Source organism: Rattus rattus, chromosome 6, assembly GCF_011064425.1.
Source record: "Rattus rattus isolate New Zealand chromosome 6, Rrattus_CSIRO_v1, whole genome shotgun sequence".
NCBI classification, from domain to species: Eukaryota; Metazoa; Chordata; class Mammalia; order Rodentia; family Muridae; genus Rattus; species Rattus rattus.
In genome coordinates this window covers 107119552-107143412 of record NC_046159.1, presented here as the reverse complement: position 1 = coordinate 107143412, position 23861 = coordinate 107119552, and the positions used below count along the sequence as shown (strand labels likewise).

The 23861-nt window shown below is 46.3% G+C and overlaps 1 protein-coding gene across 1 annotated transcript in view; it reads right to left on the bottom strand.

Moving 5' to 3' along the window:
• Positions 1-23861, bottom strand: part of Plxna4 (plexin A4) — a 440342-nt gene that overhangs the window by 350788 nt on the left and 65693 nt on the right. Inside the window, exon 2 of the mRNA XM_032906796.1 lies at positions 15604-16873. Within this exon, the coding sequence (XP_032762687.1) occupies positions 15604-16788 (1185 nt within the window). The 5' untranslated portion in view covers positions 16789-16873. The remainder of the gene's footprint in view (positions 1-15603; positions 16874-23861) is intronic.

Genomic DNA, 23861 nt, shown 5'->3' with positions numbered 1-23861 from the left:
GGAAATACAACCTTTAGGAGTCAAGGGTCAAGAGGAAGGATTCCTGGGCCAATTTCCCCATCTTTCCCCCAAAACTTGACTCTTCATGCCAGACTTCCAGTTACTTCTAACATAGAGGATCCCATGCAACTATGGAGTCCTGTTTGAGTTCTACTGGGTCCTGGAGGGTAAAGACCTCTACAGTGGCTGTGGAGAGCTCTCACACTCCCCTCAAGCAGCCCTGGGTTAGCTCAGGCTCCTCCAAGGTGCTAGGAACTTACTGGATTTCTGTTCCTTTCCTGGAGACGCTGTGTGGCATCCGAAGAGTTACTCTGTCTTCCTGTGCTTTTTATTTTTCAGACTATAAAGATGAAGGGCACAGTCCCTGCCTTTTGATGGGCTACCATAAAGTATGTCAAGATTGGGCCTGTAAACGTCTTTGGACCTTTCAGAGAAGGGAGAGAAATAAAATAGAAGGTGTTGCTTTTTTTAAAGGCTTAAAGCCAGGCAAAGCAAGAGGCACTGGGGAAGAGCAGGCAGGCTCCTGCCAACACAACCCAGTGAAAGTGGCCAACTCAGTTCTCCAGGGCCCAGGGCTCTTTCATGCCCTTCCTGAAGGGGAGTGGCAAGAGGCACCAGAGTGGGAGGATGACTTACTGAACACTGAAAGTTCTCTAGCCTCTCCTCTTCTTCCACCTGTGGAACAAATGTCTGTTTGTACCTTTGGTCACCTCCAGCCTCTGCTGCGGTCACCTGGTCCAACAGCTCAGATCCAACAAAACTCTTCCCTTCCCTCACAAACCAAACCAAACCAAACAACAACAACAACAAAACAAAACAAAACAAAAAAAACATAGCAACATTTTTGACAAAACCTCAAGATCGTGTCTCACCTGCATCTTTCTTCCTATTGTGAGAAAAATGAGAAAGGAGACAGGTGGTCGGTAAAAGATGGATAGACAAGAGAAAGAAAGATCCAGGTTAAGAGAATATCATGCCTAGCCCTTGTTAGATGTAACTATGGCAACCTGCCAGGTGTTTCCAGGGCAGCCTGGGGTGCCTAGAAGCCTCACAGTCTTTAAACATTGCTGACTCCGCTTCACAAAGAATCCGCGTCCCTAGTGTTCTGAGCGTGAGTTGGGCTACAAAGATCTCTGCAACCAGCAAAGTTTGTATTCTGCCTATTTTGACCCATCTTCCAGGTAGATGAAGCTGCACGGTCATCTACTCAGCACAAGGGGAACCCGAGGCAGGAAGACAGGGAGCCCGTGTTTGTAGTCCCCTTCTGCCATCCTCCACACACCCCTAATTAACCTGAGGCAAGGTGAAATCTGGACTTTCTCCACTTTCATCTAGGAGACCGTTGGAGTGGCCAGGATTACCAAACAGTTTTTTTCCCCTTAGCTGGGCGAAACACAAACAAATCACCAGCCACCTACAAAAACAGAGTCACGCAGTCAAGCAACTGCATCATGAAGTCATGCTGTCAGAGGCAGAGAGTGGCCTGCCTTGTGATTCTCTCCCTCTGCAGCACTTCACAGCAAGAGGCCCAGGTGAGGAATGTTTTTACCAGAAGGAAGCTAGGGTAGCCCAGCCTGGCTGTCTGAGCTGGGGGTTCTGCTCATCTTGGATCACAAGGCTCCCTGCCAGGCCCTGTCAGGAGGCAGATTCTGTCTCCACACCTGTGTGAAACTCAGCATCCCATTCCCTGCCTTAGTATTGTCTTTCAGCTCAAAGGAGATTGAAGATGCAGCTGGGGGCTCATGGGTAACCTAACGGAAAATAATACCCTCCACCCCTGGCTTCCCTGGGGTCAGGTTTTCCCCTGAATGAGTCCTCCGGTGATCCAGGCCTTTAAACAAGTGGGTTGCTGAGGTTGTCCATTAGTCCTGAGGCGTGTCCTTTCTTAGATTCCTCAAAGCTAGAGCGCCAGGGGAGGGATGCTTCCACAGTGAAGTTCTGAGACAATGTCAAAGGACAGGCTTTGCATAGCCAACGGGCTGTTTCTGAGGTATAACTTGTTCCTAATGTCCTGAGGTTCACCTTCCTCGGCTGTCAAACAGCAAGGCAGGGCCAAGGCAAGAACTGAGGCAATGAAAAAGGCTGCCTGTGACCTGGAAGCTCTCCAGTGAAGGAAGATATCGTATGTGAATTTGTTAGTAAAATTCCAGCCCAGTACAGGAGACATAGTGGATGTGGGGAGCTGAAGCCCCTGCAGTTTCCTGAGCTGTAGCCTCAGGATAATTGCAGCACAGGGAAAAGATCTGGAAGATTCTCCCTCAGACCTGCATATGGCCATACAGTGCAGATGCCTGGGCTCCTGGCTGATTGGTGAAAGTCGTGGGCAGGTGAGGATGGTGTGCATTCCTAAGTACCTGGTGACGAGGGTCAGAGTATTTGCTCTGACCCTAGATGGGTCTTCCCCAGGGCCCCATTAACAGTATTATTAGAGCCACAGTCATCATAGGGGCCAGGACTAGGCTGTATTCAGGAGTCTAGCTGTGCCTGCAGGCCCAGGTCTGGGCTCTCTCTCCAGTTACTCTAGAAATTCCCATGAGCATGTTATAGCTGCCAGCCAGCAGTGTGTGTGTGTGTGTGTGTGTGTGTGTGTGTGTGTGTGTGTGTGTGTGTGTGTGTGTGTTTCATGTATTCATGTGCACATAGGACTAAACAGCATGTAGAAGCCAGAGGTCAGTAACAGGTAACTTCCTCAACCACTTTTTACTTATCTTTAGAGAAGGGTCTCAGTTGTTTGATTCAGCTAGGCTGGCTGGCCAATGAGTTCTATTCTTACAAAGGAAGGTCATCAAAAGGGAATACATGTGAATGCTGCTGACAGACCAGTGTCAGCCTGTGTCTTCTATCTTATGACCAAAAGGACATCTTATTTTTCCTTCTACTGTCCCCCAAAGTCCTCATAGAATTCATGTGATATAAATTAAGATGAGTGACCCAGTGCATTCTGGGGACACTGAGAGTGAGGCCAGAGAACATGGTTTAAGCATCGCTAGACGCTTAGCTCAGTGCCCAGTTCATAGTAGATAAGACATATGTAGTAAACAGATGGGTAGATGGATGGAAGGGTAGACAGACAGATGGGTGGATGGATGACCAAGTAAAGGCTTTGATTTCCCAGTGGTTAGCAGTATAGAAGCTAGCCAATAATTTCTGAACATATGTAAACAAATAGGCACATGGGTACAGTATAACCCGAAGGATAGAACATAAGAAAGACTAAGTGTTAGGAGATGAGAAAGGACTGAGATGAATGTCTCATGAAGGAGACAATTTAAGAGAAGAGTACAAAGTCAATTGTTATAGTAGTTCTAATGCTGTCATGGATCTTTGGTCTTGGTGGTGGATAAGTGCATAAAATCTATTTGCTACTGAAAGTGAGAAGTTTAATGTAATCCTCACAGCTTCCATTCTGGATACCAACTCTAATTAAGGATATGAGTTCATTAAGTTGTATAGAATTTGCGTCCGGTTAATTTTGGTGTTTGCTACCTTTTCTTTATTTGCAAGAATTTTTTAATAATAAGTTCTATTTACATTTTTAATATATAGCTCTAACTTAAGATGAATGACTCACTATACTCTAGCGACTCTGAGAATGAGGACAGGGACAATGCTTTATACTTTGTACTCGTAGCTTAGCGCTTGCTTCATGCGCTGACACATGAGGCAAACAGATTGGTGGCTGGACAGCAGGGTGGCAAACAGATAGATAGATGACCAAGTAAAAGCTTTGGTTTCCCAGTAGTTAACAATTTAGAATTAGGTTTGCCAATCTGAACTTTGTACCCATGGGAAAATTATTCAACTAAGATGTATCATTTTATTATGGCAATTGTGATACCAGAATATATTCCATGGGGCTGATAAAGATCTAACCCATGCAGGACACAGTCCACCACTCAGCAAACGCTACAAGAATGAGAGCTATTACATGCCAGCCGAAGACAAACTGGCTAACTTTGGTGAGTCTTCTCAGCAGTACTAAGGAGATACACAGTTTCTACCTCAGAAATGTTGTGGAGATTAAGTGACTAGAACTGACTTTCAGGATGGGGTAAAAAATTGGATCCAAGAGGCTAAATAAAGAAACAAAAAAAGGGTCTCTTGGATCCAGAAGATGGACCATGTTCTTAAAAAAGCAAAACTTGTGTCTCAATTAAACTCACTCCTCAGACAGCCTGAATGGGGTCAAGGTGACCACATCTTCATGCCCTTCTTAGCGTTTCTGTTTTCAAAGATACCAGAGTGGCCTTTGTCCCTACTGAGGAGAGAGTACGTGTCCGCACCCTGGGTTTTATCCCCTCACAGAGGTCATTGCATAGTAGCACCCCACCCAAGTTGAACCTAAATGTCTAAGGCCCCCCACAGCAGCTACCCAGCGGCCTGCAGAGCACCAGCGGCCTTGGTAAGGTGGCATGGGGAGCCATAGCTGACAGTCCGAATTACAATCTAATAGCTTACCACGCTTCCCTCACACACAGCAGCAAAGGTTACCGTGCAATTACGTGTCGCTACATACAAATGACAGAGCAGTTACGGTTACTTTACCAATTACAGGGAAATTGCTCCCACTCTGCAGAGACTGGCACTCTGAAAAGCTCTATCATCGCCACTGAGAGGGGGCTGAAAACACTGCCAGCTTCCTTCTTCTGTCAATGTCCCCTGGCTCTGGGACAGAACCACAAGGCAGCCACTTGAGGAGCCCAGACTGAGAAGGCAGACAAGGGAAACTGTGGGGGTTCTCTTTCAACCCCTAAGGACAGCAGTTCTCAGCATGTGGGTTGTGACCCCTTTGGTGGTCAAACCACCCTTTCATGGGGGTCACTTTAAGACCATATGTACATCAGATATTTACATTAGGATTCATAACAGTAGCAAGATTACAATTATGAAGTAGCAACAAAAATAATTTTATGGTTGCGGTCACCACAACATGAAGCACTGTATTAAAGGGTCACAGCACTAGGGAGGGTGGGAACCACACCCTCAGAATCACCCGCCAACCTTAGGTATAGTGAACAGCTCTTAAGGACCCAACCATCATGTTGGGAGCCATGCCAGTCCCTCTTGAAGACCATAAGGCAAGAGGTGGGTTGGCACCTGATCCTGATGCTGCCCACCCTAGCTGGTGGGAACCCTGGTCTCCTTCTTGCGGCCCCTTCCGTGCCACACAGAGAAACTTTCCCTGGCCCCCAGCTGCCCTACCTTTATCAGAAACCTGGTGAACCCTTATTACAGAAAGGTCAGAACTAGGCCAGAGCTCAGTGGTCCAAAGGCAGTGCTAACGAGGTAGGGGTCAGGAGGTCCATCCCCCTGTGGACCAATTAGCTGAGCTCTGGGACATAGTCTTTACCATAGCTACAGGCTTCCCCTCTCACCCCAGGCATCCACTTCTTACAAACAGCCCATACTGGCCTAGAAATGCAGGTCAGGTGAGCCAATGTGATGGATGGAGTTGGCTGGCTACTCTGACCATGGATGTACCTGCTGGACTTTGCTGAATCCCAGGAAGGAAAATGAAAGGCCAGACATTGTTCTACACTTGCTCTGAGGGCAGCAAACAGAAGAGTCTTTACACAAGCAGCAAAACAGTCCTTCGCCCCTTCCTGGGGGGAGGAGTATTGCCCCTGCCTCCTATCAAATTCTGGGCACCCCCACAGCACTCTCCTTCCCTGGGACACCATCCCTGTCCATTAAATGAGGGAGGAAAGCCACCAAAATTCCCACTGTAGGTCCATCTAAGCCTGTACTGATGTTCCTTAGCCTAGAGAAACTCCTTGTTTTGAGCAAGGGGGAAAGGGGGCTTCTGGGAGAACAATGCTATTGACAGATCTTTGTTTATTAATTTGCTTCAGAATATTTATAAAAGACCAAGCATTAAGGAAAGTCCCAAGAACATAAAGATATAAGAGTCTCAGTTGATGTCCCCCGAATTGTCCTCCTCTAGTGGGTAAACAGACCTAAGCTGTGTTTAGACAAGTGGTTGGTATCTTACTTCAGGTGTCCCTGGATGGAAGGAAGGCCAGGGCCACCAGCTGCTAGAGAAACAGACTCTGCAGAGGTGACTTAGTCTTTGCTCCATGGTTTGTTTTTGGCTTAGAACACAGTATACTACCATTCTTTTGTACTATTCCAGGGAAGAAAGTAAGATTACCAGTCTAAACCAACCCATTTTATAGGAAACAAAATCAAGTCTTGACTATGGCTGCCCTAGTAACCTATTAAGCTACAGGGAAAACTGAAATTCAAATTTCTGGTCAAAAAAACAAAAAAAAAAAAAAAAAAACTACAACAGCAACAACAAAAACCCTCGTGTCTGCCCACTGTGTTGCTAGGCAGCAGCCTTAGAGTGGGCATCTTCCAGGCTCAGGGACAGCAAAGCCCACTACTAAAGGAGGACTTCTGCTGTCTGCCACTTCCAGAACCTGGTCATAACCAAACAAACCCTGTTTTGAGATGAGACAGTCCCTGGCCAATCATCAAATTTGGTATCTTCCTCTCCTGTGTCCACATATGCCGAAGAATGTGGAAGTGGTGGAAGTGAAGCTTTGTGAAAACATGTAAGACAGGAGGAAAAGGAGAGAAATCTGTAAGCCACTGCTTAGACGCTTAGGATGGAGGACCTCTGGATTCTGCATTCTCACAAGCCATAAACCTCTTTGCATTAATTCTCTCTCTCTCTCTCTCTCTCTCTCTCTCTCTCTCTCTCTCTCTCTCTCTCTCTCTCTCTCTCTCTCTCTCACACACACACACACACACACACACACAGCAGGGGCTGCCCATAGCCGGCCTCTGCTAGAAACCCAGCACCAGTGAATTACACGCATGTGGGATTTCTTTTTAAAGGAGGTATTGATCAGATAAGCTGTAATAGCTCATGTCTAAATACAGATTCTGATTGTGAGGCTCTGCAGTACAGGGTGATAATGATCACCCACTTATTAGGAACCATATCTCAAATATGGCTGCTGACCCCTCGGGTGCTCATAAATACACCAGGGCCTGAAGCACTGCATGCATGGGCCTCTAGAGATGAGGCTGTGTACGCGCTACTGTCTCCTCAGGGGTAAACAGAGAGGGCTCCCAGAGGCTCTTAGGAGCCTAGAAAGAACTCCAGGAGACTATGGTAGGCTTAGGTTTAGCCTTGTTGAGAAGCCTGTTTGTTACTCTGTAAGATGTGTTTGAGCGACCATTTCTCTAACAAAGAATTAACACACACACACACACACACACACACACACACACACACACACACACACTCCTTCAACCCTTTGATAGCTTCACTGATGAGCATAACCTTTGCTTTCTCCATCATAATTCCTAACCCTCTCTGTCATCTCTACTGAGGCTCTTACTGCAGGAAGGAAGCCAGGGAAGAATTGTTAGAGGTGAAGGTTGCCCCTGAACCCAGGCTGTGAACACAGAGAGCAGAGACAGAAAGGGGGACTGTAGTCATCCACTTAGTTACTAATGCATCATCTCAGAGTGATTCTTTATTGTGTCCCTTTCAGTGGAATTGTAGGGAAAATGGATGTGTACAGAGGAAAGGAGGGAAAGCCAGCAAGACACAGCCACAGTAGCCTAGTTAGACAAATATGTTATTGAAGGGATTCCGCGCCAAGTGTCTCAGGGCTGAAAAAACAACCCAACAAACTGTAGCCAAGGTTCCCAAGAACCAAGAGCTCTGCTTCCAGGCATCTCATAAAGGATGGAAGGGGCGAAATTTCAGGGCAGAAGAAAGCCAATTATGTCCCAGAAGCTCGGTGGGGAGTAGAAGCAACTTCCAAAGCTTAATTATTGTACTTCTTCTGTACCTATGGAGCAATGGAAGCCATCAACTAAGGCAATGTTTCTTTTTATACTAGTGTTGAAACCTCTGTGTATTTGGGTATCAACTGTTGCCCAATGTCACCAGACATCTAAGGAGTCCTTCGATAGTCGTGATAACAAGCTAGGCTTCTAATAGGCTTCTGTGGCTACTAATTTCTGCTGGATTCCCAGGAGAGGAGCACTAATGCCGACATGCTTTCTGCAAGCTAGGTCATAACCAGCAGCGAGTGTTTGCCATGTGCCCTCCAAAGGGTTGCCGAGCAGCACCATCGGAGAGCGGCTCAGTCAGGATACTGGGGGCTGGACCCATGACCTTCTCCTCATTAGCCCTGCTGCTGAAGGCCCTGGGTTCCTCCCTCTAATAAGTAACCATTGACATGGCACAATGGAGGCCTGCACAGGCCACAGCCATGGACCAGCTTGGCAAGAGAATCAGAACTCTGCAGGTGGCAACCAGGCCAGGAGCAAATCTAGTGGCCCCAACTGGACCCCTGGGGACTCCCAGAGAAGTTTCTCAGCCTTGTGAGCAATACCAGCCAAAACTCCACCAGGAAGCTTCCCTCCCTTTCTAGACCTTAGCTTTCCCGCCCCTAGCAGCTGCCTGTCAGGGGCAGAGACATCCATACAAAACTGCCCATCAATCCCAGCTCTTGCTCCCCCTCCCAGGCTTTAAGGCAAGCAGCCACAGCCACCATTCGAACTATAATTGAGGTGAGGAATACCACGATGATTAAGTTTGTGTGTTTCCTGGCGGGTACAGGGAAGCAGTGGCCCTGCTCACCAGGCTGAATTATGGGGTAGGTCATTCCCTTGTTAGTGGGAATAAATTTTATTAGCTCCACTCATGTTGCCGTGTATCTTCCTCTCTTGCTTCTCCGGCCCGTGTGTCTGGGTAATGTCGCCTGCATGCAGGATAAATCAGCAGAACAGATCCCATTATATTTTGGAACACTGACAGAGACACAGTAATGACATGGAGAACGATACTGGTTTTCCTTGCTCTTGGGGATGCCAATATGTATATGTGGACAGCACTTGGAGCCAGACTCACTGGGACGAAGGATCTAAATGGACAGATAGAACGAGGAAAGTGCCCTTGGTTGTCCCTTCCCTCTCTTTGTTAATGAAATGAGAGCAGTTGCCAGTGCGTGGACGTGTGATCATTCCCTTCAGCCTTGCACAATTAAAGGACATAGGAGACAAAAAGCAACAAGACTGTGACTCAGAAGATGTCTTCTTTTGGTGCACTGTCTGAGCTCCCATTATGTGTACATGGAAAAAGGGAGGCAGGCCTCAAACAAGCACATTCTAGGGATGAAGACACTGAATGTAACCTCAGTTAGACACAGCCCAAACCTCTCCGAAGAAGATACTGATGGTGTAGATCCCGCAATAAACCACAGGGACGGTATAACCAGAGGTGAGGGTGCAGGGTGGAGCGGGGATCACTGGTACTCACCAAGGAGTTCCAGGCCTGCCCTTACTTTCTAATAACATTTGTGTGTTTCTTTTTTACTTTTTATGAAATATATAGTATCTTACCAACTTCTTCTTTAGCATAAAGTTAGAGCAAAAGGAAAACTATTTACGGGCCTTTTGATAGCTCATGAGCAGGCACTGTGCTGAAACCCAAAGGTCAGGACTGCCTGGCCAGCATCCTTGCCAAGACGCCACCCTGTGTAGATGAAATGAATCAAAGGGAATCCCATATCTGGAGTGATCAGTGAGGTACATACATGAGTTGATTGACAGATGTCCAGCATTCCATCTCAGGCTGTGCTACGCCATAGTCAATGAGACTCATATGCACAAATACTCATATACATTTGTATACTCATGAGAGAGGAATATCACTATGCTCACGACTGAGGTAGTGTGTGAGCAGGAGTAGAGAGAAACCACAGAGACAAGAAGCAGGAGGAGAGGGGTTTAGAGCAAGATGAGGAGAAGCAACAAGAGGGAAGATGGACACAGGGAAGGTGTGTGCATATGTGGGCATATGTACTTGTGTGTACGATATTGTGCTGAACCTGGGAAGTGATGTCTCAGCATGGTGAGGATCCATGTCCTTAAGTCATAGCTCAGAAACTTAGAGACTGCCTCTCTTTGATGTGCCTGTATTAAACTTTGGTATTTGTGATTCTTGGTTTCTGCAGTCAACACCCCCCAACACACACACACACACACACACACACACACACACACACACACACACACACACACACAGTGACCTGATGGCCTCCCAAGTAGCATCCTGAAAGAATATATTAAGTCAACATTGGACTTCTTCCCACCAGACCTAGCTCATCTCCCAGAACTTGGCCATCATCACATGACCCCAAAAGATGCAGATGGGACTTCTGCAAATCCTGCTGACCAAGAAGGCTAAGATAAATGAATGGCTTTAGACCTGGACACCTAGTATGAGAGCTACATTGGAGTTGTCTTACAATAGGCATCTGAATTTTAAATAAGGAAATTGTGTACTCAGAGGGCCTGCAAGGAGTGAGGGCTTGCATATGTGCACCTATTGGGACATGAATGTGCTACTCCACATTTAGTGGTCTGTAGTGTTGGCAAGATTGGTTGGAATGAGAAGGGAGTCAGGGTGTGGAAGAGGAGGAGTTCCTGGACCATGGGAGTGTGAGTGCCAAGCAAAGAGAGGAACTCTTGCCTCTCAACATAACAGGAAACAAACCCATGGAGTCAGAGCCCAGCTTCCTGCTGACAGAGAAATGAAAACAGCCCAAGCAGACCGGCTGAAACTGGCCTGGGATAGCTGCCTGGCTATTCCGGATGCTCGTTTTCATGGTGTTCAGGATCTCAGGCGCCACCAGGCAAACCTGAGTGACGAGCTATGCTGTGATACAAGGCCAGCCTGGGTCTAAGGGGATGACCCTGCCTACTTCCTAGGACTACCTGCTGTGTTTGGGAAACAGATGACTCACACAGCATGTAGGGATAGGGTTCTCCTTCATATCAATGATGTATGCTGTTGGGCAGGAAGTGAAAATGAAGCTGGTTCTTGTACCACTACCCCCATGGGACTGGCTAGGCCAGTGGGTAAACCTTCAAATCCTATGGGAGCTTGGCCCAGCCATAGTTCTTCCAGACAGGCCTCTGGAATCTTGGGAGATGTTTCCAAGATGCCTTAACTTGGAGAGCCCATTTGTACCTGATACTCTGTGTCTAGGACCACACATTCCCTGTTCTGCCTAGATGGTCCTTGCATAGAAACCTTGCCTATCCAGACATGGGAAAAGTAGTAGGCTTGGAATTTAGACACACAGTATGTTCTAGACTGCTAATTACATGATGTTGAGGTAAACGCTTGACTCTTTGTCCCTCTATCCCCTTGGGGCTTGGAGTCTGACTATTCTGTTGTTCTATAGGACTCTGGGAACAATAAAAAGGGGCATAAACCTCGCACACTGGCAAGACAGGGCTATACAAAGGTATGGTGACCCTTACTCTCTATTCCCAGTTATGAGGGACTGACAGGTGACTGGTGATGACTCAAAATAAGAGTCCCTGCCCCATGGACCCATTTTTTTTTCTAGCAAAAGATCATTCTGAGGTCAAAGCTCACAGAGAAGAGGAAGTGATTTGTATCCACTCTGTGTCTGCCTCCCATTATCAGCCCTAGACTTGTGCTACCCGATGCTTCTTAGTTGGTTTCAAACTCAGACTTCAGGAAATGGAGTGACAGACACTCCCTTGACTACAACCTTTGTCCCATCTACAGGCTATAGTGATCGCTTCCCTTTCACATTCCTGGAGACTGAGGTCTTTCCTTGATCTTGGCCATTCTGTTGCCTAGTTGCCTAAAACATTCCCAGGATTTAAGATGTCTCTCTACTTAGGAGTTTACTTGGAGCCAGAGGCTAGGGCTCTGTGAGAGATCCAGTAAGTTGAAAAGGGAGAGAAATGTAGGGATCCAAGTCTAGGACAACCTCTAGACTCATGAAGGACACAGATCCTTAGCTCACAACAATGCACTCCCCAGAGTGGGCAGCCTATTTCGTATTAGAACTGTCAAGTTTCTTGGGAAAAAGCTGGCCTTCACAGAGTCCTAGCACAGGACAAAATTGGTAGGCTACAGGTCACGTAGCCTTAGAGGCGTGTGCTCTATAGACAGAGAGTTGCAGAGGTCTATAAAGAGGCCAGGGCCCGGGCCTAGGCCAGAGATGAGAAGATATAGAAATAGAAATTAAACCAAATCGGTTAACCTTCCTACATGCCTTCTTAACAAATTGGTCTCAGTTAGTCTTCAGGCCCTTGAGGCACAATTAAGACCCCTATCAGATTGTTCTAGGTCTCTTATGCCTAGGTTAGTCCTCAGGCCCTTGAGGCACAATCTAAGACCCCATCAGATTGTTCTAGGTCTCTTACGCCTAGGCTCTCACGAGATCCTCTGTGCAATGTGAAGGCTTTACTGCCTTCATTATTGGATGCCTTTTCCATTTGGATTAGAGAAGACTAGGACCCAGGAAAAGAAAGGCTTAAAAAGTAAAGTTGGGGGCTGTTCCTATCCCCCAAAACACCTAAAGATGCCTCACCAGCTCCCACTGTATCCATAACCAACATAGCCCAGGGATTGACACTTGCAAAGGTTTCGATACTCGCAGCCACTCCATCATAGGAGAGCACTCCTGGCTGTCCCCCAGGCTTCTCTCTAACATGAATACAGCCATCCTGGCCCATAGGGAGCAGAAGCACGAGCTTCAATCAGAAGGCTCTGGACTCATGAGGTAGGCAAGTGACCCAGGGTCAGACTACTTTCAGCTCTGAGATCAGGGGAAGAAATATAGGTCTCAAGAAATGGAAGAGGCCCTATTAGCTCATTAAACATGTTCTGATAAGCATTCTGACTTACAGAATTAGGATAAAGTGTGTAATTGGAACAAATCTCTGGTCCTATCCCCCTTGGTTAGCTCTCCAAGTTATAACTATAATAAAGCCCACAGGTATTCCCCATCCTCCACAAACAAACCCTTAAAAAGTCAACCTCTTAAAGTCGTAGCCTCCCTTTGGCTAATTCCAGTAGCAGCACCCCATGGGACAAATCCAGCTGTGATGGTTAAGTTTTATGTCAGCTTGACACAAGCTGGATTGAAGAACTCTCAACAGAGTAAAGCCTCCATACAGTTTGTCTGTGGGCATTATCTTGGTTGATGATTGATAAGGGAGGGCCCACGCCACTGTGGGAAGTGCCACCTCTAGGCTAGTGGTCCTGGGTGCTATCCGAAAGCCACCTGAGCAAGCCATAAGGGACAAGCCAGTCATCTGTACTCCTCCATGGCCTCCGCATCAGCGCTTGCTCCCAGTTTCCACCCTGGCTTCCCTTAGCGATGAACTATGATATGGAACTGTGAGTTTGAGTAAACCCCTTTCTCTCCAACTTACTTCTGATTACGTTGTTTATCGCAGTAATAGAAACCCTAACTAAGACACTGTCTGAGAGTCACTTTGCAGACCCTGAGGGAGCCCCAGAGCTCACCTTGTCCATTCTCTGTCTCTAGACTGGAAGGAACAACGACACTGGGGATGGCCACAGTAAAGCGGGATGCCAGCACAGCTGACACTGGGGACAGTGTGGCAGTACCGTCTGTCTGATGCTGACATTGTGCCATATGGGACATGTGTGGTCTGAGCAGAGCCCAAATGAATTGAAACAAGAGAGCCTGAGCAAAGGAACGTGGGTATCAACCAAATCAAAGGAAACTGATACTGTGCATTAAAAGCTGGCCTGGCCTTTTTTAGACTGGCTGGGAGACAGCCCTAGCCCTGTGCAGTTTCTGGCCTCCCCCTCCCTATTCTCAGCTCCGAACTCGCCTCTAACTTGAAAGAGCTAATTAAAGCCAAAAGAAAAACAAAATCAAAAGCTTGTTATCTGGCTCCATTACTCCCAGTCCTGGCATTGGTCTGCCTCGCAAAAGCTGTACTCCTTCTGTTCTCTCCAAGGATACCATGCAGTGTTAGGGCCTACTGCTCTGTAGGCCTCTGGGACGAACTTGGCTTTTCTTTTATGACAGGAGCAAGAGCGGGATAGATACCTGTTCATGCAGTCTACGTGGACCCCTGTAGATGCTGCTGCTCCCAAAAGCAATACCCAAAAACAATTGTCAAGCAAGGTTTCTAAAGAAAACCATGAGAGATTTGAGAGATTGCAAAACCCTCTGATCTCAAAAAGAACTATGTGCTTGGTGATCGTTACTGTCATGCCATTTTTGGGCATAAGCAATGTATGTACATGGGTGTGCAAATGCATTGGTGAAGATATTTATTGCATTGTATTCAAGCGTGTCAGAGTGCTCAAATATAAAATGAATATTTAAAGAAGGCACTATGGATTGAAGTTCTCCCCTCCCAAATGCAGATTTAAAATTCGATTGCATTTTAATGATATCAAGAGCTTCCTGGGTGAGGGGCTCGGCTGTTAAAGCACTTGTTATACAGGTGTAAATCTCGTGTGTGGAGTCCACCGAATCCCATGCAAACACTGAGTGGGCTTAGCAGCCCACCTGTAATTCCAGCCTTGAAGGTGGAGGCAGGATAGTCTCCTGAGCAAGCTGGCTAGCAAAACCAGTCATTTTGCTGAGCTCTCTGTGCTTGACTGAAAGACTTTAACCTCAAAGAATAAGGTGGAAGGGCAGTTGAGAAGGATTCTCCTTATCAACCTTAGGATCTGCACATATATTAGGTCTACACACTGACAGGGCTTCCCAGAATACATAGAAGAATAAGAGACAGGATAGTTAAGAGATGGTTAGTGAGTAGATTCATTTGTTGTTGTTTTATTTTGCTTTTGTTTTTAAGACATGGTTTTTCTTCCCTGGCTATCCTGGAACTCACTATGTAGACTAGACTGGGCTCTCGGATTCACAGAGATCCACCTCTCCCTTTTGGCAACCTCTGAAACTATGTCAAATATATTTCTGCTCACATTTGGTGAACCAGTCTTGTCATTCAACTAGAGAAGTATGAGGGTTCTCTATACTTATCTTCTTCTGTTTTCCCCAACTGACCTATGTTTAAGTGTTCAATACACGCACATACATACACGCACAGCACAGATATGGTTTCTCATTGATCACCTACATTTGGGAGCACTGCAGAGTCCTCCAAGTATATAACATCCCTATGGATCCTTTTGACTATATCATCTACCACCCAAAATAAATGGCTCCAGGATTCTCACCTTGAATTCCCTCCTGAAAGACTGTGGCCTGTAGGCTGAAATAAACCCTTTCATTCCCAAGATGCTTTCAGTTGTGCTCTTTATCCCAGCAGTAGAAACCTAAGAAAGACCTCTCTTTCATGGCACTGCGAACACAGAATAACCTTATAAATGTGGTTGATCTCTTCCTATCTCTCCTTTGGAGACATACAAGGGGCTAAAATAAAACCATAATTCTCTGGAATCCCATGTCCATCTCAAATGCAAAATGACTTCCCATGTTAGCACTTGCCTTATCTGAATCTTCCATCATTTTACTCTAAGCTTCTCCACCGGAAGCCAAAATACAAAGAACATCGACTTCACATATCTCCACCCACTCGCAGCCCTGTTTCTCATAACCAACAAGAGACCAGAATGAGTTGCCTATAAGAAACATACATTTTAGCTCTAGCTGATTCCTTCATACTAAGGATGCTTGGCTGGTGATAATCCAAATTGAGACCCAAAATGGAGACCCATTGAAACCCCATAGAGGCTACAAATGGTCTATGCAAAGCCCACTGTCCAGGCCCATGAGATCCCTCCTTACTCACCGCGCTGCTGCAAGGGATGTCCTTCACCTTGAGCCAGGCCAGGTCAAGTGTTCCCTCGCCCCTATAACAGGACTGTAGGCGGTCCTTAATGCGATCATTGATCTGCTTCAAGATGAAGATGCACAGGGCAGACTCATCCAGAGATTTCATCTTCCTCTTCTGGCCCTTGGAGAAGACGGTGAAGAGGAGGTCATCATCTGGGCGGACACCCAGGGTCCGGCCGAGCACTGCACCAGCTTTAGACAGGTAGGCAGCCTGTAATAAGCGATACTCCACCCCATTGCGCTCACAGCCAATGGGCACCTCTACATAGGAATTGAAGGCTGTGTCCTCTTTGCAGAGCCTCACAAGCTTTGAGGTGTATACCTGCTCCTTGGTCGTGGAACCTGGGGGAGACACCATCTCTGGCTGAAGGGTCAAAAAGTAGACAAAGTTGCCACTGCTGAAACCATAGACATAGTAAATGTCAAAGTCGGGGATAACCGTGAAGGTGTCTGAAGGGATCTTAATCATAGAGGCCACAAATTCATCATGGAAAACATAAGCAAACATGCCATCCGCCTCAGAGTTCTTAGTCAGCTTCCTGCTGGAGATGGTAGGAAAATATTCAGGTTTGCCATCTACGGCTGTGGCAATAAATAGTTTATCATCGAAGTTGCTGTAGGAAACGATCACCCCAAAGACTGAACCACTCTCATTAACCCCCGAGAGGTAGTGTTCCTTCTTGTGAAAGGGCTCTCCCAACTTGAAGAGGTCCTCAAGCCTCAGGAGCTTGCAGATACCCTGGTATAGGCTCCCACATGCAATCAGCCTGTTTTCTTTGTAGTCTATAAGCAGCATCTTGTTGACGTTATTGGTGCTGGCCAGGGGCTCATTGCAGGTCTGAACAATCCGAGGTGGGTAACACTTGGGGTTGTCCTCGTCTGGCCCTGTCTGATGAGTCACCAAGACCTTGAGGTCACTAGAGAGTTTGTAGATCCTGTTGACAGCCCCCAAATAAATGTGCCCTGTCCTCTCATCCACCACAAGGTGATTGAAGCCCTCAGTGGGCTCCCCTCGGAATGTGACAAAAGAGGGCTTCTGAGACATCTGGGGTGGCTGGCGTGGAAGCAGGGTAGAGGAACCCATCCCTACCACCAGCAGGTGGGAGAGCAGGCAAGTCCAGTTCCAGGGCATGGCTTTCATTTCAGACACAGGTCCTATCAGACACAGCGGCACTCCAGCACAACCGTCCCTTTCGGGAGGCCAGGACTCAGCAGGGATGTCTCCCCTAGTAAAGAAAAAAGATTTAATTGTGAGTGTTCCATGGCAGGGTTCTGTGGTACCTTCAGATCTGCCTAAATTCGGCACATAGATGACATCAACCTGTCCTGGGATAGCTAGAGGCCAGCTTAGGTGAATGGGTTGGTGGCTGGCAGCCTTAGTACACCTTATCAGTAATAATGATGGTGATAATTGTCATGGTGATGGTGATGGTGAGGGTGATATTGGTGATGCTGATAGGAAGCCACATCGCCTACTGCGTATCTGACTTTGCATCATCCCTGGCCACTGACTCTGGATACTGTCTCATTTCATCTTAGCAACTCTTCCACAGAGAGCATCTTCCAGTTGACCTTCTAGACTTAAGGTCTACACTTTTCTGTACACGCCAAGTTGACACCCATGGATTCTGCATTAGTGGGTTCTCTGCTATTGATCCCAAGTTAGTGATCAAGGTGAGCAGCTTTTGCAAAATGCTAGAGGGAGGAGCCACCTATACTGGGGTCTTGCTCAGTTCTCTGTGTCTACCGTCTATGGACCACCTCCTGCCCACTCTCTTAGGCCTAGGAGACAGTCGCAGAGATCTCATTGTTATTAACTCAAAACTACAGCACTATCCCCTGAAGAATGCAATCTTTTCAGAAGCCTCATTACCTTCTGCTGAAATTACCAAATTTATACATATTGTTACCTGTCAGAACTTTAAGTGCTAACAACAGAACCATGTGATCATTTAATACATCATTTTACACCTAAGCAACGTCAGCCTATGAGACTTTTGTGGCTTGTGCCACCAAAACTGAGAAGAGTGGCTGAAGTAGTCCACAGCGGATCTTTCACCGTCTCATTTGATCTCAGCCTCTCACAGCAAGAGCTGGACTGTACTTCTTGTTATGTACACAGAATTGCTATGGCTGGTCCCCTTCTGAGGGCCACCCATTACAACTGCTGTCCCAGATCCTCTTTATCCTTCCTGCCTCCTCTACCAGATGGTACAGTGAGGTTAAACTAAAAGTCCACATCCCCATCCCTTCCATCTGCAGCAGTCACCAGTCCCCCCACCTTGGTATATGACCCAGCTACTATGGGCTCTTCTATCATTTTAATGAGGTAGATCTTGGCTGCCCGCAATGCTGAGGACTCCTCTGTCTCCTGTAGTGGGGACTCCCCCTGCCTCCTACAATTTCCTTCAAAAGAAGAGAAAAAGTAATTCAGAAACCATCTAGCAATAAATAAACAAACAAACAAATCATCTTTTGGGAACAAAATTGCTGTCCATCCTAGCAGTTCCCTTTCCTTCTACTTCTCAGGTACTTTCTGCGTGAGTTTTCAGCATCTCATTTCTTCCAGAGTAGATGAAATAAGGGCCAGAATAGCCAATATCTTATTTAGGGGCATCTACGCTCTGTAGGATTTCTCATTCTCCCAAGCTCCTAAAACAATGAGGTTGTGGGATGAGATAAATTGTAAAGTAATAGAAATCACCCCAGCAGGAAGAAAGCACAGGTTAGCTGGACACCCAGAGAAGAGGGGGGAAAAAACCAACAACAACAAAGACTTTACACTGTCAGCCAAAAACCTAAGAAAAAGCACCTCTGTGAGACATTAGAGGAAGAAGGTCCTTACAGAAGGAAAGCCCCATCCTAACATCAGGTCTGTAAACTAAGGGCCTTCATATATTTACTCATATGTTTCAAACGTATACTCAGAACATGTGCAACACAGGCAAGATATTGTAGGACTTCTGTGTCAGGCTGTCAGTTCCTGTCAAGCCAGGTAAAAATCTCTAGAAAGAACCTGACTTATCACAGGAGATGAGGAGTTGTGTGACATATGACAGCATGCTTTGGGAGTTCTTACTTGAGGAGAAGGAACAAGAAGCAGGCTCCCGGAAACCTTGTCAGGGAGTAGCATTTGAGTCAAACCAGGAACTCGGAGAAAAGCTAAACCAGGAGAAAAGTGCCTTCTTGGGAGAAGTCCACAATGGAAGTATCCCACCAGGGTGTGGATGAGGAAGCCAAGGCTTGGAGAACACAGCTCAAGAGTAAGAAAGAAGGTATAGCAGAAGAGAGAATTACTGAGAAGTCAAGACTAAAATGCACAGAGCTGAGGAAAGAGGAAAAACTTAAGTAAAACACAGAGAAGTTTCTTGGAGCAGTACCTCCATGCCCTCTACAAAGCCCTCACCGTCACTAGAGGAGAGTTAGAGCTGAGGATTGATGAGACCCAGGAGCCAAACAGTTGCTAGTGCATCCATGTCACCAAGCCCTGCCCAGCATGCAGTAGAGGCTCAACAACCATCTCCTCGCTGTCAGAAAGAGAGGCCAGAAGCAGAGAGAAATAGCAGTGTGTGTGCAGCATTGGCTATACCCCAGGCCCCATGCCAGGTAGATGCTTTCCTCTGTATTAGCCCATATGGTTATCATCGCCATCCCTAGAGCAGGATGGTTTTCCCTATTCTGCAGATGAATTAGCTAGTTTTTCAATGATAGGTGACCAATGAGGGGCAGAGTTAGGAATGGGATCCAGGTCTGTAACACTGCAAAGTCATACACTTTCTAGAAATGCCTCATTACACAACCCAGAATTTAGAAGAACCCTTGGTGTTCCTATTTAATTCACACGAGTCCCAGGCACAGAGGTCCCAGGATATCACCTACCAAACCCAGGAAGGAACGGGAATTTCTGTGATGTGCATGGAACTACCCGGGAGGTGACATCCATTACGGGCACAGCAATACATGTAGTGATAGATGTACATGTGATGACTCTGAAAGCATTGATGAGCACATGAGGACTCTTCTCTTCACACAGCAGGTGCTGCTGCTGTTCTTACTAATGAATGGTAATGATATTGGGTTAGAAAGACAAGGATTATAGTAAGGGGGATGGTACCTACTGGTTAAAGTGAAAATGTTTTTCAGCACAAGTCATGAGGAGTCAAGATAGTTCCTCTCGAATTCTTTCCAAATCCAAAAAGGCAGAGGAGATCCTAGATATTCGTTTTTTTGAACTAGGTACTCTGGTTAAATGGTACTCAAACCCCTGATTTTAGAGACAATGAAGGTGATAGTGAAAGGGGTCAAAGGAAATCACAGAAGGTTGAGTGGAATAAAAGATGGAGATGAGACGAAGGTTAGGGGGATAGCTCCGTTGGTGAAGGGCTTGTCATGCAAACATGAGAACTTGAATTTGATCCTTAGAAAGCATGTTAAAAAGCCAGGCATGGTAGTATATGTTTATAAACCCAGTCCTGGGGAGGGGACAGACAGATCCCTCGGCCTCCATGACCAGCCAGCCCAATATAATCAATGAGTTCTAGGCTAGTGAGAGACCACCAAGGTTGACCTCTAACCTCTATATGTACAAACTGAAATGCACATGCACTAGCACACAACATGAACACACACACACACACACACACACACACACAAAATCAATCAATCAATCAATCAATCAATGAAATATGAATAAAAGATGGTGGTGAGAAACTCAGACCATTGATTCCCCATTCAGTGTTCTTCCTATCACATTTGGCCTCTTCTGACTTTATCTAAACCTGTTCCAACATCTGCTCCCCAGCCTTGAAAGTGACAGCTATTCGGGCACCATATGCTCTGCTGGCTAACAGAGCTCTCACTGCAGCTCTGCCAACAGCCAAATTCCAGAGGGGCTGGTATGCTCACTACAGACAGGCAAAGGCAGGTTGGGGCACAGCCACAAGCCCTTTGGGAGGGGACTTTCAGCAGACCCTGTATCAGAGTATGTCATGTGCCAGCCACTTGGCCCATCTTATTCTACACAGTCGCAGACCCACAGCCAATCCACAGATCCCCAGTCAGTGCCAGCAAAGCAAGGGGGGCTATAATCATGACTTTACTGGGCAGGAAGGGTCCAGAGCTCATTCACCATCTTCTATTAGGCACCAAAATGAGATACGGTTATGCATCTCAAATACTTATCACTTCTATCTGGGGACAGTGAAATTACTGCTCTGGAGGGGAAGGGGAACTCACAAGAAATGGTAACTGGTGCTGGGAATGAACAGTCTCTCTCTCTCTCTCTCTCTCTCTCTCTCTCTCTCTCTCTCTCCCTCCCCCCCCCCCTCCCCCTCCCCCTCCCTCTCTCTTTACCTCTCTGCACACCCCCCAGGAAAAAGATTGATTAGAAAACAAGGAACAAAAAAACAGAAGAGGACATGGTATGGACAAGCATGTGGATAGCAGCTGAACTCACTAAAGATGGCCAATACCAATCTTCCCACCGAAGCTCAGGACCCTCAGACAGATGGGCAGAGCCACCAGTAACATCACAGGGTCACCTAAGGTTATTCTGACCTCACAAGACTGCAAAACTGGATCTTCCAAAGGGTGAAGATGTCTCTCCCAGGACATCGACTCATGTAAGTGGAATCTTTAGTCCAAGAATGCCCTATTACTGGTCCAAAAATAATTGATCTGGAAAGAACCAATTTCTGATACTTCAAATTACTCTCGTCCAAAAAGACACTTAACTGATTTTAAAATAATTCTAAAATTTAAAAAGCATCAACCTTTATTCTTCCATTTATAAACTCAAATCATTTCAAAAGATTTTAAAGAGTTTCCTGAACCAGGCAGGGTGGGCAAGGGGACCGAGGACAGGTCACTCACCCCACAGACCAAATCAAACCCAAACACACTGCCACCTCCTCTTTGTGAAATCATCCTTTAGCTCTGAGTGTTCTCAGGGGAGAAGGAACTCATTTTTAGAAGCTGATCATCATTTTGATTAAAGCAGTTGGGACTGCCTTTGTTTTATATGGCAAGTTTTGAAGAGCTCAAACTAATTTTCATGAGTGCTACCATCCTCTCAGATTCCTGAGTGGCAGAAAGAAAGTTATTATAGAGCAGTTTAAAATAGCAATTAGCTCACAAAATTCCTTCAGAATTTACAAGTCGTCTTCACATACATTACCTCGTTTTGATTTCATTGTTCACCATGACCCCGTTGGGCTACCATTCAATGCAGGCAAAGGATTGCTGGGCCCATCTTGTAACCCAAGGGTGTAGGTATGAAAAAGATCATCAAAGAATGAAGCCGTAAGAGGACAGAAGTAAGGAGAGATGCCCTGGTTCCGGCTCAGGTTATATAGATGTCTAGGTGGTGTGCATGACACCTGCCCTACCCTTAGACATGAGCCAAAAGCTTTTCCCTTTCCATAGGCTAGTTCAGGTTCAGTGTTCTGGAGTCATTAATGAGAGGATCTTGTTTTCTATTACTGTGATAAGTTACCATGGCCATATGCAAGTTGGATGGGATGCATTATTTCAGTTTATGTCTCTACATCTCAGTCTAGCAGACGGAAGTCAAGACAGGAATTTTTGATAGAACAGGATCCAGAGACAGAAACTGATGCAGAGGCCATGGAGGGGTGCTGCTTACTGGTTTGCGAAGGCATGGCTTGCTCAGTCTACTTTCTTATAGAACCCAGCTCAGGGATGGCACTGTCCACAGTGGACACTCCCACATCAATCTTTAATCAGTAAATCTTTAATCAGTAAAACATCCTACAGGCCAATGAGGTAGAAGCATTCTTTTCGTTAGGATCCCTCTTCCCAGATGAATGTAGCTCATGTCAAGTTGACAAAACTAACCAGGGCAGCTCCTAATCCACACAGAGGGAAATCTCGAAGTGTCTACTGCTACGTCCTCTCTCCCAAACTTCTTCAGTGAGGTTGAGTAAGAAGCCTAAGAAAGCGATGGGTCCCCAGCTCATTCCAGTGGTGATGAATATCCCAAGTGAGATTTGGGAGTGAGCATGAACTCACAGACTTTCACAACCACATGGTGCTCCCCCTATCTTCAGGCTGTACCCCACACCCTTCCCAAGGTTTCCACCTGTCCATGGCTTTAGCTTCTGGAATTGCATTCATTTCTCAAATGAAGCCTTCTCTGAGCCCAAGAAGAACCTAAGACGTCCTGATCGTATGTTGGTACAAGAACCGGTACAAGACTTGCAGATGACAAACTGTTAAGTTCATCTCAATATGTGTTGTCCTCTCTAATATCCCAAGTCTCTTAAGACTAAGGATCATGGGCTGGCAAAATGACTTTTACCAGGTTAAGTGTCTGCCACCAAGTCTGATGACCCCAGTAGAGTCTCTAGGTCCCACATGGTGGGGGAGAACAGACGCTTGCAAATTGTCCTCTGGTCTCCATGGGGCACATATACTTTCTCACACACACAATGAATGAATGAATGAATGAATGAATGCAGTAAATGCATTTAATAATGCTTTAAATGCTTTAAATAATAAAGATCATCTTTTTTTAATCACTGAATATCTCTGGTTTTACGCCTAGATCCTGAGACACAGGAAGTATGTAATAAATGTTTGAGGATGAAGGAAAGAAGGAAGAAATGAATGATTCTATCTTAGCAGAGTCTACAAGGCGGCAGCTGGTATCAATTATGGATAAAATTCTAAGTAAATCTCGGCACTATGCCAACAAGGTCAAAAAAGGTCTGGATTGACAAAGTTAGTTTTCCCAACCTATTCCAGAGCTTATAAATACTTAAAATACTCCATTTTGTCCCTTTAAAACGTGAGTGCAAATGCATCTGAGAAGCTACATCTTCCATACATGATTTAGAAGGGGACCAGCAGTCCACAGCTGGAATATTGTCACAAGTCACCTTGGGCCTACAAATTAGACCTTTCCCTACTCAGTCAAGATATCCATTGCAGTTCCTGACAAGGAAAAGGAGCAGGGCCTGAGAAAGTTGCACTGGGAGAAACAGCACCATAGATAGAAGTTGCTAGAAGCCAGCATTTAGGCGCTCATTCATCAGATGACTTCCCACCCCACCCCCCACAGCAGCGGACTGTTAATTGAACGTATGCTATTGGAAGAGTCCTGAGCTGGGAACAAAGGGTAGCTCCCCTAGCTCCAGACATGGTGGCATGCTCTGAGGGTCTCCTAGAGGAGCCTGCAGCTGTCCCCTGGAGAAG